The following is a 14,021-nucleotide window of genomic DNA, read 5'->3' as shown; positions in this document are numbered from 1 at the left end:
ATATTTCTTTTGTTCCTTTCTCTCTTTTCTTGAATATTCTGTTCTTATTTTTTCCCCAGTATTTTTTTCTCTATGCTTTTCAATTTTGGAAGCTTATATTGAGATATCCTTAAGTTCAGAGATTCCTTCCTCAGCTGTATCCAGCTGCTGACAAACCCTTCAAAGGCATCCGTCATTTCTGTTACAGTGGTTTTAGTCTCTGGCGTTTATTTTTATACTCTCTCAGAATTTCCATCGTTCTGCTTACATTGCCCATCTAGCCTTGCCTGATGTCTTCTTAATTCAAAGATCCCTTAGCATATTAATCACAGTCATTTTAAACCCAACTCTAATAACCCCTCCATCTCTGCCGCAGCTGAGCCTAGCTGCAATGCTTGCTCCATCTCCAGCTGCCTCTTCGTGTGCACGGACATTGTGCACTAGGGGAAAGGAACTGCAGAAAATAGGCCTTTGTAAGTGTTCTCTGGTCTTATGATGAGGTCTCAGTCTGTGAGTGAGTCTGTGACCCTGGACTGTGAACTTCACAGGTGTCTTTCAGCTCCTTCCCACCACTTGGGTGGTGCAAGATGGCCGGAAGGGGCTGGAGTTGGGTTTTTCCCTTCAGTCAGGTAGGTCAGGCCTGATAGAGCCCAGGGAAGTTAGGCTCTGGTTAGTTTCTTTTCAGAACAGGCCTTGTTAAGAAGAATAGAATGCTCAGATATATTTCAAAACGGTTCCTTCTCCTTCTCCCTGCCAGGAGAAGGAGGCAGTTTTTCCCAAGATTCATTGTGAGAACCGCGTCAATCTCCTAGAGATAAAACTCAGAAAAGTTTGGGTTCCCTCCCAATGATGAGGCCTCGGAAGGTTTTAACTCTGAGCCTGGTCCACCCTGAGCCTGGGCAGTGCCTCCGTAACAGCTCAGGTCCTCTGCCTTGCATTTGTCCCGTGGCGCCCTCTGCTCCTCTGAGCTGTGACTCCCTGTATCCTCTCGTCTGTCTCTGTAATTGGGGGTAAGGGTTTGTCCTGTGGCTCCACTTCTCTTATGGATCTAACCGGAGTTGTTGACTTTTGAGTTTGTTCAGCTTTTTACTAGGTAGGATGAAGTGGTGACTTCCATTGCTTTTTGCGATAGAATGAAAATGGGAAATGACATTTGCCTTTTTGAGTTGCTATAAAAATATTTTCTAAAGCAAATATCTTTTATAACTTCAACTTTTAAAGATTTCACATGTGAGATCTTAAGATATTTTTCTCTCCTTGCCTGGCTTATTTCACATAACATAATTTCCATGTTGCAAATGATAGATTTCCTGTTTTTTTTTTTTTTTTTTTTCTTGGAATATCACCTTGTCTTCTACATAGGTAGAGGGTCCCCAAAACTATATACACGTTTTGAGAAAGGAAAGCTATACTAAAATTGTAATACTCAAAATGTACCATGGACGAAAGGCGAACACAGGTCACATTTGAGCATCTCTTATAATTGCAGAAATCACACGTGACTCGAGTGTTACAGTTTTAATGCAGTGTTTTTCTTTCTTAAATCGTGTATGCATTTTTTTGTACCCTTTGCATATGCGGTTATTGTTTGCCAATTAAAAATGAAACAAAACTAAAATAAACTAATGTCTCTTTTATTATGAGATTTGAAAATTGAAGATATGTATGTGTTTATAAAGCAACAGATTATCACCTAAAGACATTGTTTAAATTTTGGTCTTTTCATGTCTGTGGAGAACATTATGTAAACAATTTTATATTCTTTTTCCTTTCCATATTACATCATGTTTTCCAATGTCACTACATAGTCTTTGAAAATGTGATTTTGCAGAGTTGTATGCTCTTCTGTTATTTTTTTATTAAGATTTATTGACCCACTCCCTATGTTGCACATTTAGATTTCCGTTTTCCACAATTGTAGCATTATATTTTCCCCAGAATATTATGGGGGTACAAATGTTTTGGTTAAGTAAATTGCTTTTATGCGGTTTGAATCAAAGTTACAGGCATGCCCCTCACTGGGACGGTGTGAATTTACCTCTCCTCTCTTGCCCCCTGTCACCTGCTCACTTTCTTTTGAAGTTTACTACCAGATGTGCACATGGGTGTGGATCAGTTAGTTCCAATTTACAAGTAAGTACAGGTGGTGTTTGTTTTTTCAAAAACAAACTTAGAAGAATGGCCTCCAGTTCCATCCAAGTTGTTATGAAAGGTATTAGTTCACCTTTTTTTTTTAATGGCTCAGTAGAACTCCATGAGATTGTAGCACTATTATCATGAACACTATTTTGAAAAAATATCGATGATCTGAGAGGTGAAAATGACATCTGTTATTTTAAATTTTCATATGTCTTTGTAAGTTAGGTTGACTATAAAAAATTGACTGTAACAGAGGTTTGTGGGCTACTCGGGAGGCTGAGGCAAGAGAATCACTTAAGCCCAGGAGTTGGAGGTTGCTTGCTGTGAGCTGTGTGAGGCCACGGCACTCAACAGAGGGCCATAAAGTGAGACTCTTTCTCTACAAAAAAAACAAAAAAACAAAAAACAGAGGCTTGTGGTTACTCAGTGACCATATCTCCAGCTGTTAAAGGTGCATCTCCTTAGGATCCTACTTCAGCACCACCTTCTACTATCTGTGTGTCCTTGGTCACTTACCACAGTGCTCTTGCTGGTGAAATACGGATCATATTAAAGCCCACTTTGTAAAGCATTGCAAGAGTTAAAATGAGGTAATAAAAAGCGCTTGTAACATGCTTGGTGCTATGGTGCTGCAATTGTCCATTTTTATATTTCTTCTCTAATTGAATATTCAGTATTCGTGCTTGATTGGTTCTGTTATTTTAAATGTTTACAAGATTTACATGTGCTGTATTTGTTATAGTTATTTTCTCCATTTTGTCTTTTTGCCTTTTAACTTGATTATATATACCATATATTGTTTTGAATCTCAAAGGTTTTAGTTGTAAGTAAGCAGTTTTTCTTAATGTCTCTTCCAGTTGTTTTAAAATATAGGGATTATGGTTGTGATCTCATTGACTCTAGCCATCAGTGTGGGTAAATGGACATCTTAACAATGTTGAGTCTTCTGGTACAAGATGGGCTTTTTGCCTGGCAGTGGACTTGGCTCAATACGTACGGGGAATGTTACTGAAATGATGCCTGTGGAGTGCTTAGCATGTATAATCTTCTGTTCTGTGGTGTTAATATTTATGCAATGGTACATTTCAAAACTATTAAGAATAAGTATAAATGTCTTACCACAACAAATTAGTAAGCGAGGTGATGGTTATGTTAATCCGTTTGATGTGAGCATTCCACATTGTTTATCAGATCAGCACATTGTTCCCCATAAATGCATTAAAGCACAGTTATGATTTAATACAGAAAAATATACTCAGAAAAAATTAAACAAAAATAAATGAAAACATTTTAATTATTTTATGTAACCTAAAATAGATAATAAAGTCATCTGAGGTCAAAAAAAATTATTATTGGTACCTTTACTACTCACAGAGCCGTATCGAGTGCTATTTGTATTCATATTTTACTCAGTTTGGAACTTGACCATGGTTGTGTAGCCAGTAGATAGGTTTGGAATGAGGTCTCTGTGAGGCTAAGGCCATGCTCATAGGTAGTGTCACCAGGAGCCAAAGATAGTGAGCTGCACATTGATTTTGTTGCATTTTGTGGATGGTCTTATTGTATTGGTAGGTTAAAGTTAGAGTCTCCAAGGGAAGAATTCATTCTGAACAGGTTAAGGAGCACCGGAATCTGATAAAGACAGGCTACTTTTACGAGTCTCCTCAAGAGAGCCAGACCCTGTGTTTGTGTGTGCATGTGGAGAGCGGCTCTGTGTGGCTTCTCGTGTGAACGCTCACTGTTCTGTACACAAGGGTGGACTCCAGAGCTCTGCCCCACCAGCCCAGGCGACAGGCCCTCTGCCCCTGCGAGTGTCAGCAGAGGGCTGTGCCTGTGTGCAGTGCTCACTTCTGCCTCTGGGTTTCTGGGACAAGTGAGTCTAGAAATCTGGTCACTCATGACCTGGTTATAAGGAAGGTTGGAAGGAGAGACAGTGAGCATGGGACTCACAGACTGAGACATTATCCAAAATTTTGGGAAGCCTTAAGTGGTTGCCCAGTGTATCTTATTTGCTAATTGGTAAATAGGTTTTTCTCTATTGGTAGTAACATGAAAACGAAGCTTAATGAGTTCAAATCTACATGATACATTGCTAGTGTGTAAACTCACAGGTGACTCTGCTCCTCTGCTTTGTGTTTGTTTTAATCCGTTATAACACAGACTCCTGACACAGCACAGGCAGGGTTGCACTTTGCTTCTGCTTAGTGGTATACCCTCGGGCAAGGTACTGTTGCCCTCTCTGCGTCTGTTTTCTCATCTGAGAATTCACAAAATTTTAACACCTAGTTAAGTAGTATTATTTTAATGTATTTTTAAAAAGTATTCTTCTAAGCTGCTGTACCGGATGCGTGTAACCCAGTGCGTGGTGTGTGGGATGACTGCTCAGTAGTGCCCGTGGGTTGCCCGTGCACACTCCCCTGCGTCAGCCGGGTGCAGGCTGCTTCAGTGCAGGAGGAGTGGAGCCTTTTCTCTCTCTCAGATAGAAGTGGCTGGAGAGGTCGGCGGAAGGAGCTCCGACCTTTTGAGATGGAAGTGTAATACTTGCTCTGAAGGGGAGAATATTTGGTCATCACAGAATGACAACAGTTGTTGCTTCCTACAAGGGTCACATGTTTATTAGCTCAGACAATTGCCATCAGATTCTGTTGGTTTGCAGCAGTGTCCTGTGGACGAGCCGCGTGGACAGTGATGTCCTGCTTTCTGTGCGTGCCGTTGGCTGTCTGCACACCCATCTGTCTTTGCCCTGCCAGTCGGAGGTCTCTCTCTCTCAATGGTACACATGACTGTGTGCCACGCCCAGCGGAGCAGTCACATCTGGTCCATGCGGAATGTCATTACCGCGCCTCCGCTGCAGCCTGGCTTTCACAGACTTCCTCCCTGTCTCTGTCGGTCCCTGCCGGGGATGGTAGAACAGTTGCCTGGGAAGGGCTGGTGGCATTTGGCACTCATTTCTACTCCCAGGGAGAGTGGAGAGAGAGCCACACAGTTCTTGCTAATTACTCAGCAGCAGAGAAGAAAACGTGGGCTGCCTGTGTCCTTGGAACAAAAACGAGACTCAGAGGGCAGCAGTATGGCGGTGGGGGCTGGGAACCCTTCCATTAGGGCTGGAAACACTGCCTCTGATGGTCTGTCTTGCTTAAAGTGCATCATTTTGTCACAAAATAGCCCCCCCGGGAAGCATTAGCTTTAACCTTTTGGCTGCACCGAATAGGAGCACACTGTGTGGAATTTCTGGAACAGTGTTTTGGCTCTCAAGGAAACTTCGCTTTGGTTTGATTTTGTGCCATGAAACAACCAAAATAGGGCCAGAGTGCATTGCTCTTCTCCACTCTTTTTCCATCTCTTTGATGCCTTAATCCTCATTCAGGTGTCTGTCTCCAGAGAAATCTTGCATAGGTGTGAGGATGCCACTGTGTTACCACTCTTGATAGCTGCTTTACAGAGTATGCTAAAGTGGGACAGGGAGGCTGGACAGTGCTGCAGGTGCCCCCTCCCCAGAGGCCTAAGCGAGCAGGGCAGGTGCAGCGTGGGCATCCAGGGCCTGAGCAGCGTGGGGTTGCTGATGCCAGCTCTGAGCCAGGCCAGGGGGAGGGCCCGGGTTGGCTGCAGGCTGTCACTCACTTGTAAGTGCGTGCAGAGTGGCTGTGCAGCGGCGGGGCTCCTCCCACACCTCCTCCAGTTTGCCTGCTCTCTAATCCCGCACTTCTTGGGGCAGCTTTCTTCTTGCTTCCTCCCATTCTGTTTCCTTTTTTGCCATTTCTGTCTCTGCTTTCTTTAGTTTGGTAATTCTGGTTTTGTTTCTATTGCTGTTGGCTTAACCAAGTCAGAAGAACCTTTGGGTCTGCACAGTTTTTCCAGCATGATGGGGGCTATGCAGGCTGTCCCCTGCTGTCCTCCCCACTCACCTTTGGTGTCGTTTTGCTGGAGCACATGTTAATTTTTCTGTCTCTGGGGTACAGACCTCATGCTCTGGCCTCAAGCTAGAGGGCATCTCTCTGTGCCAGCGTTGTCCCCCTGTGGTGAAGCCAGTGCTATCCCCTCCGGTGAAGCCAGTCCCTAGCAGGTAGAGCCATCCTTCCACAGCTGCTGCCCTGCAGAGGGTTGGTTGTTTCATACTGGTATATATAGTTAACTTAAAAAATCTTACTTTCCTTTCAGGAATCATTGAAAATGGATATGTGAAACTCATTATCATAAATTTTAAAAATGACAGAGAACACTTACCTCTCATTGGAAAAGTTGGCTTCTCTTGGAGAACTAATATTTTTGATGGCTGTATAAAGGTAAAAAACAGTTTTCTTCAAGCAACATGGTTTCTGTATAATAAAGTCTTTTGTCTGGCTCATGCCTGTCATCTCAGCACTCTGGGAGGCCAAGGCAAGAGGATGACTCCCTTGAGTTCAGGAAAACTCCTGCAGGACTGAGACCCCCCATCTCTACTAAAAACAGAACAATTAGCTGGGCTTTGTGGTGGGCACATATAGTTCCAGCTACTCGGGAGGGTGAGGCAGGAGGATGGCTTGAACCCAGAAATTTGAGTTTGCCGTGAGCTAGGCTGATGCCACAGTTCTGTAGCCTGAGTGACAGAGTGAGACTTTGTCTCAAAAAAAAAAAAGTCTATTGATAATATCTATATATTATGCTTCCCTTAAAGTTCAGGGTTTATCTTCCTGGTTTCTGAAGGACTGTGCACCTGCTCTCAGCCTTTGACAGTGAATTCATTTGTCAGTGCTTATTGATTGCCGGTTGTTTTCCCTGCGTGTGGTAGAGGAGGAGGGGAAGGGAGCCTACAGCAGTGTTTCTGGACAGTGTCCCCCCACCAAGGCCTTGTGTGTGTATGGAGTTGAAGGTGGGACCAGGCAAGTAGCATCTGCTCAGAACATCTCCATCACTCATATGCCAATTTAAAGTTTGTTGCAGTTGTAAGTTCTTGTTCCAAGATATAGGTATTTCCTTGAGCAGCTAAGTATAATAAAAACTAGCCACCAGGTTGGGGGAGTTGATTTAGGGGTTGGGAATTAGCAGGGATGGGGGAGGGAAGAGAGGAGAGATGTTCTCACACAGTTTGTTTTCTTCTGAGGACCTTGTGTCGGTGGCTACACCTGGTTCTCATCATTCTCCGTCTTTGTTTTGTGGGATGAAAAGGATTTTCATAGTCATAGGAACCTGTGGAATCAGCCTCCTGTGACATGGCTGTTTGATTTTATCCTGGACACTACCTATTAGTGGTGTTAGAGTTGAATAAAATAGTTCATGGAAACTTCTTAGATTAGTGTCAGGTGCACATATTTTTGGAATATTTTTGCTTCTAAATTTTTCTAAGGTATACCTTTTTTGAATCAAGACGCTGTGACTTGTTCATACTCAGGTGCAAATGATCAGCACTTGTGGCTATAGTGGTTAGTAATCACTTCTAAAAGCAAGGATATACAGATGCTCAGTTCATCCTGCTATGTAGGAATGAACATTTAAATTGCAATAATGGAGCACTAATGTAGGGCATAAGTTGTGGCAAATACAGGTAAAAGAGGTAAATGGAGAAAGATTTTATCCTGGACACTACCTATTAGTGGTGTTAAGAGTTTAATAAAATAGTTCATGGAAACTTCTTAGATTAGTGTCAGGTGCACAGAACATGTTAAAAGATAGCTCACATCGGAAGCATTATTCACAGTGGCCAAAAAGTGAAAGAAACCCCAGTGTCCTTCCACAGATAAATAAAGTGCCATTGTCTGTCCATACAATTATTTAGCTTTAAAAAGGGAAGACATCCTGATTCATGCTGTAATATGGAAGAACTTAGAGGACATTATGCTAAGTGAAATAAACTGGTCACAAAAGGACAGATATTCTGATTTTACTTAAATGAGGTCCCTAGAATTGCCCTCAAGCTTCCGAGGTGCTGATATCTCACTGACTCTGAATCCAGAGATGGAGAGAGAGAAGCTGGAAAGGAGCACTTTCGGACTGGGAGACTGGGCAGTCTTTTGTCAGGTGGGAATGTGGCATGTTCAAGGGAGTGAGTGGTCGGAGTGGCTGAAGCACAGATGGCAGAGGGCATCACGTGTGGTGAGGAGCACAGATGATGGGGGTAATGTCGTGTGTGGTGACATGGGACAGGCAGAACAGTGGGAAGCTGTCATAGGGTTTCAAGCTGTGGATGACATAATCAGACTTGCACCAATGGTTTGTCTTCTGAATATGGAGAATGGATGAGAATGGTCGGGGAGGACAATCTGACGGCTGCGGTCATGGCTCCTTAGGGAAGAAAGGTAACTTGGTGTTTAGTCCATGTGGGCTACTGTGACAGAATACCATAGGCTGGGAGGTGCCTAAATAACAGAAACTTACTGCTTGGAGCCTGGGGGCTAGGAAGTCCAAGGACAGCTGCTCTGAGTCTGGGGGCTGGGAAGTCTAAGGATAGCAGATGCTATGTCTGCCGAGGGCCATCTTCCTGGTTCATGGATGGCGCCTTCCAGTTCTCTAGGGTCTCTTTCATTGGTGCATTAACTCTGCTCATGAGGGTGCTTTCCCATGACCCAATCACCCTCAAAAGTCCTCTTCTGACATCATCACATTGGTGATTAAGTTATAATACATTAATTCTGAGGGGCACAAACATTCAGGCCCTGGCACCTGGAATCTGACAGTGGCAATGGGAATGGGAAAAGGTAAGTCAACTGGAAGGACAGTCAGGAGGTGGGAGCAAAAAGAATCTGTGATGTCTTACATGTGGAGGGTGAGCAGGAGGAGGGGCCTGGGATGACACCCAGGATTAGGTGTATACAGCTGGATGGTCAACAGGGATGACATCAGTCCCTAAAACAGGAAGTCCTGGGAGAGACTCTCTGGGGTGATTAGTCATGCTCAACTTGGCTGCTGCTGACACCCAGGATGTGGAGTAGGCACTTGGAAAAGAGGTTCAGCCTAGAGATATGCTTAGATATACTTCTGGGAATTGCTGGCACCTTGGTGATAGCTTACGTTGTAGATGAATCCCATTTAGGCAGAGTCCAAGGACAGCTGCTCTGTCCATTTAGGCAGAGTGATTATGCTTGGTGAAAATGGGCTTAGAACCAAGCTGTGAGGAAGCCAACAGTGGGGGTGGTAGAAGGCTACCATGTGGTTTGGTCTGGAAGCATTTTGGGGAGACAGTTTTTCAAACCGTGGTGAGCAATGTGAAAAGCTGCTGAGATGGAGGCTAACAAGTGTTCACTGGATGTAGTGTCCTACAAAGAGACCTTTGAGTCAAATGTTAGAGCAGGGGTCCTCAAACTAAGGCCTGTGGGCCACGAGGCGGTGTGATTGTATTTGTTCCTGTTTTGTTGTTTTACTTCAAAATAAGATATGTGCAGTGTGCATAGGAATTTGTTCATAGTTTGTTTTTATTTTAAACTATAGTCTGGCCCTCCAACAGTCTGAGGGGCAGTGAACTGGCCCCCTGTTTAAAAAGTTGAGGACCCCTGTGTTAGAGGAAGGGTATTGGGCTGGAGTGGAGTGAGGAGTGGTTAGGAGTTCAGGAAATGGACGAACAGGTGAGGACAGCTTGGGAGGGGTCTGTCTAGAAAGGGAGGAGTAAGTGAGGGGCTGTGGGTCTGAGGGAGGTTGTTTCTCCCCTTCTGTGAAAATACTGAGCAATCCTGAAGTGTAGGCATAGAGGAAGTCATTGAATGAGTAAGTGGAAGATGAAAAGCCATGGTTAGAAAAGAGGGGCCTGAGGTGTTGACTTTGGGAGCCGTGTCTGGAGATCTCACTGGAACAAATGACTGAGGAGAAGTTGAGGAGGAGAACATGAGGTTGTGTAGCTCAGGAATTGTGAGTCCAGGGTATCAGTGGCTCCATGGGGGCTCCCATGGGTGTTGGAGTCACTCAGATTTGGTGATCTTTGGGAGCAGGTAAGAGAGAGACAGCGAGACTGGGCCAATGTCTTGGAAGTAAGGGGTGGGCAGAAGGTTGGCATATGACAGCAAGGGGGAGGGGCTGAGATTCTGCCCCTCGAGTGAAGCAGCTGGTTTTCTACCAGATGGGCAGGGATGGGCTACTGGTGGCAGTGAGGAGCCAGCTGGAGAACTGGGCCACAGTTGGTGTATTTTTGTGGCACCTGCCGCCTCTAGACCAAATGTTAGTTCCATGTTTATTATACACTTCTCTGCCATCTTGGCTCTGAATTTTAAACTGTATTCAGAGAATATTTGAATGAGAATGAATATTAGGTGATAAGATACATGCAACCCTAATCGTAGTCTAGAAGATAAGATAGACCATGAAATACCAATAATAGTTTTGTGGATTTTGATGCCTCACGCAGTATTTCAGTTTTACACAGAGTCCTATTTTTCTGTGAAAATCAGGTCGAGTTGGCCATTTCTCCTTACACTTGTAAATCTCTGTTTTATTTTGTAGAGCTGTTTCATAATGGACATAACTCTCTTGGATGAATATGGGAGACCCTTTTGGTGTTTCAGTTCCCCAGTCTGCATGAGACCTACCACGCCCTCTGATGGCCCCCGTTTCCTGGGGCAGACGTATTGTGTGGACTATGTGGACACGGAAGGACGGGTGCATGTGGAGCTGGTGTGGATCGAGGAGACGGAAGAGTTCTTTGTCGTCAGCCTGGTCCTTTACCTTAGCATAGGGAAAATAAACCACTGGTTTGGGACAAAATACTAAAAGTTAGCAGTAGGTGGCAAGTTAGTGTTGCTATGTAGCTGTTTATTTTGGACTGCCTAGCTTTGTTCTTGGTTAGAAGTTAAAATAAAGTATATGCTGTTGTCTGCTTGCTTCCTTCTTATTTCATATTAGAAATTATGATTTGTGGGTCATTTTTAAGTTGATGTTTGAGTGATTAAGTTATTTTTAAAAACCACATGAATAGTGCAGTCCAGTGCAAATTGACTCTCCTGGCACTTTAAAATCACAGGATGATGTAAGTTGGTCTTTACATTCATTATGAGTCATTTTAACCTAAGAATTTTCATACATGAGTTCTGGATTTTGTTTTTAATCTGGCAGTACTTTCTCTGTTACTAATGAACTATTGTTTTTTCTGGATTGATTCTCTGAAATCTCATTTTTTCCATCTTGTTTTCTATCTTTTAGTCTTTTGTTCTGCTTTTTGGAATATTGCCTTCAATTTTGTTTTAAAGTCCTATTGAATTTTTTTTATTTTAATGATAGTGTTTTTACTTTAAGAACTCAATTTTTTATTCCTTATAAAGCATTTATAAAAATACAAGTTTTGTTTTATAAATGGAAATGTAAATAAATATAAATTTTGTTTTATAAACATAAAACAAATATAAAATTTTCCCTGAAGCAGGTGTTAGTACCCTTTTCTATAAGGGGCCTGATAACAGCGTAGGCCCTGTGGGATATGTGGTGTCTGCCGTAGCCACTCAGCTGTGCCACTGTGGTGTGAGGTCGGCTGTCGAGGATGCACAGAGGAGCAAGCATGGTTGTGTTCCCTCTGCACTGCAGCCTGGGCGACAGAGCGAGACCTCATCTCTTAAAAGAAGTTTTACTTTCTTTCTATATACAAGGTGATAGATTTATATAAGTATACGTAAAGCAGAATATAGATGAAAAACTTCTCTCTAACTGCCCCTACTGTCATTAGTGCGCATGGCCTGTTGGATGTGTAGTTTTCACATGGAGGAGGGGCTGGATGGGAGCAGGAGGATGGGGAGGTGGGGGCGTCCCTGTGGAAGCACAAGTGTGTTCTCTTGGCCAGGGGTTGTTGGAGGTGAGAGGAAGAGAAATGGGCCAAGATATGCAGGAAATAATCTTTTTTTTTTTTTTTTATACACCATTTGACACATTTTCATCACACTGGTTAACATAGCCTTCCTGGCATTTTCTTAGTTATTGTGTTAAGACATTTATATTCTACATTTACTAAGTTTCACATGTACCCTTGTAAAATGCACCGTAGGTGTAATCCCACCAATCACCCTCCCTCCACCCGTCCTCCCCCCTCCCTCCCCTCCCTCTCCCCCTTCCTCTTATTCTTAGGTTATAACTGGATTATAGCTTTCATATGAAAGCCATAAATTAGTTTCATAGTAGGGCTGAGTACATTGGATAGTTTTTCTTCCATTCTTGGTATACTTTACTAAGAAGAATATGTTCCAGCTCCATCCATATAAACATGAAAGAGGTAAAGTCTCCATCTTTCTTTAAGGCTGCATAATATTCCATGGTGTACATATACCACAAGTTATTAATCCATTCGTGGATCGATGGGCACTTGGGCTTTTTCCATGACTTAGCAATTATGAATTGGGCTGCAATAGCAGGAAATAATCTTACAGGAAAAGGATTTACTCTGGTGTAGATGTTTTGGTGAGCAGAATTTTCTAATCATTAGCAGTTTAACCAATCTACCTTGGTATTTCAGTTCCCCAGTCTGCATGAGTCGTACCGCACCCTCTGGTAGGCCATTTATAATGCCTTTCTCCAATTTCCTAAAGGACAACACACTTTTTAAATCAAGGGGGTCAGTTTGATATTCATTGTTCATTTTTTAGCTTTTGTCTTTTAAAACATCCTTAAAGAATTATACAACTACCGTTCAAATAACTGATGTCCATTTCCCTGAATACCTTTGATCATATTTCTTTTCTTGTCATACCGCAGACATAGCCGTTGCTATTAGGGGATTAGCTTTGGTCAACTATTATCCCATTATTTAGACTCCCATTCAAGTTTTGCCCATTGTCCCAATAGCCACCTCACAGTACAGGGATCAGGACTGGGGTCGCGTTGGCTGGACTTCCTCTTTAGCCCTGGACCAGCTCATCGGTCTTGACTATTATGACCTTGGTCCTTTTGATCATGACAGGCAGTATTCAATAGAACACTCCTCAGCGTGGGCTTGTCTGCTGTTAGGCATCTTTGGCAGGAATGTCTCAGGGGTGGTGCTGTGTTCTGATGGAGGGCACATGATCTCAGTTTCTCCCCTTACTGAGCTGTTCCCCTGCAGCCACTGGATAGCAGGTGGCAGACAAGCTCATACCTGGGACCCGCCTCCTGTGTGTGCCTCCTCACTCAGGTCCTGATACCTCACACTAGTTGTAGAGTGTAAAAGATTTCATTGAAGCCCGCAGCATACTAACACTTGGTGGACAAAAGCTAGAGTTCTGGTCTCCTCACATCTCTGGACGGGAGGAGGCTGCCAGGCAGGGGCACGCAGTGGTTGCCCGCAGATGGGTGACAGCAGGCTGGAGCTGTAGAGGCAGTTACATATGGCATGCAGGATGGGTGAGCTGGGGTTCCCAGGGCCCTGGGATGGGCTAATGTGAGTAATTCTGTGGGTTAGAGGCACATTGTCCAATGTTGGGGCCAGCACGGCTAGTGCAGAGGGTCCGCAATACTGAGCACCGATAAGGAAACAGTGGGGTATAGAACTGAAAGGCAGCGACTACTCTCTAGCCTTAAATGGGGTCAAGGCAACATTAAGAAAACAGACTCACAGCTGCTCCTCATCATGGGTGTCCTCACTCCCTCCCTGGGCCTGGCTCCCAGACCAAGCCTACGATCTGGAGCCCTCATCACCCCACGGGCACAGCTGCCTGGCTCTGCCCCACTTCGGCAGCTGTAGGAACTGGCAGTGGGGCAAGGGGACATTTCTCAAGGATTAAAGGTAATTAACATTAGTTCTGTGTCTCATAAATATTCACAGATTGTGCCTGACAAAGATAGTAACCCTTTTTGGAGCTGGACCTCTTAATATCAGATGTATTGACGTTAAAGCCTTTGTTTGCAAAGCAAAGAGGAGTTCTGGTGCTGGGGTGTCTGAATTACAGAGAGAACCACAAAGCAGCTTTGCTGAGTTCAACCAATCTGAGCAGAGTAACAGGTGCAAACTTAATTATGCAGCTGGCAAAGAAAAGTTTGAATTGCAC

General features: G+C 43.7%; 1 protein-coding gene across 3 annotated transcripts in view; it reads left to right on the top strand.

Moving 5' to 3' along the window:
* The window catches only part of FBXO15 (F-box protein 15), a 50,970-nt gene extending 40,079 nt beyond the window's left edge, over nucleotides 1-10,891 (top strand). For all 3 annotated transcript variants that reach the window (XM_053571929.1, XM_053571925.1, XM_053571926.1), the window contains 2 exons: nucleotides 6,277-6,401; nucleotides 10,522-10,891. In XM_053571929.1, coding sequence (XP_053427904.1) covers nucleotides 6,277-6,401; nucleotides 10,522-10,788 — 392 coding nt within the window. In that variant the 3' untranslated portion in view covers nucleotides 10,789-10,891. The remainder of the gene's footprint in view (nucleotides 1-6,276; nucleotides 6,402-10,521) is intronic.
* Nucleotides 10,892-14,021: the final 3,130 nt, after the last annotated feature.

Source organism: Nycticebus coucang, chromosome 19, assembly GCF_027406575.1.
Source record: "Nycticebus coucang isolate mNycCou1 chromosome 19, mNycCou1.pri, whole genome shotgun sequence".
NCBI lineage: Eukaryota > Metazoa > Chordata > Mammalia > Primates > Lorisidae > Nycticebus > Nycticebus coucang.
The sequence above is the reverse complement of the archived record's forward strand: the minus strand, read 5'-3'. Positions and strand labels throughout refer to the sequence as shown.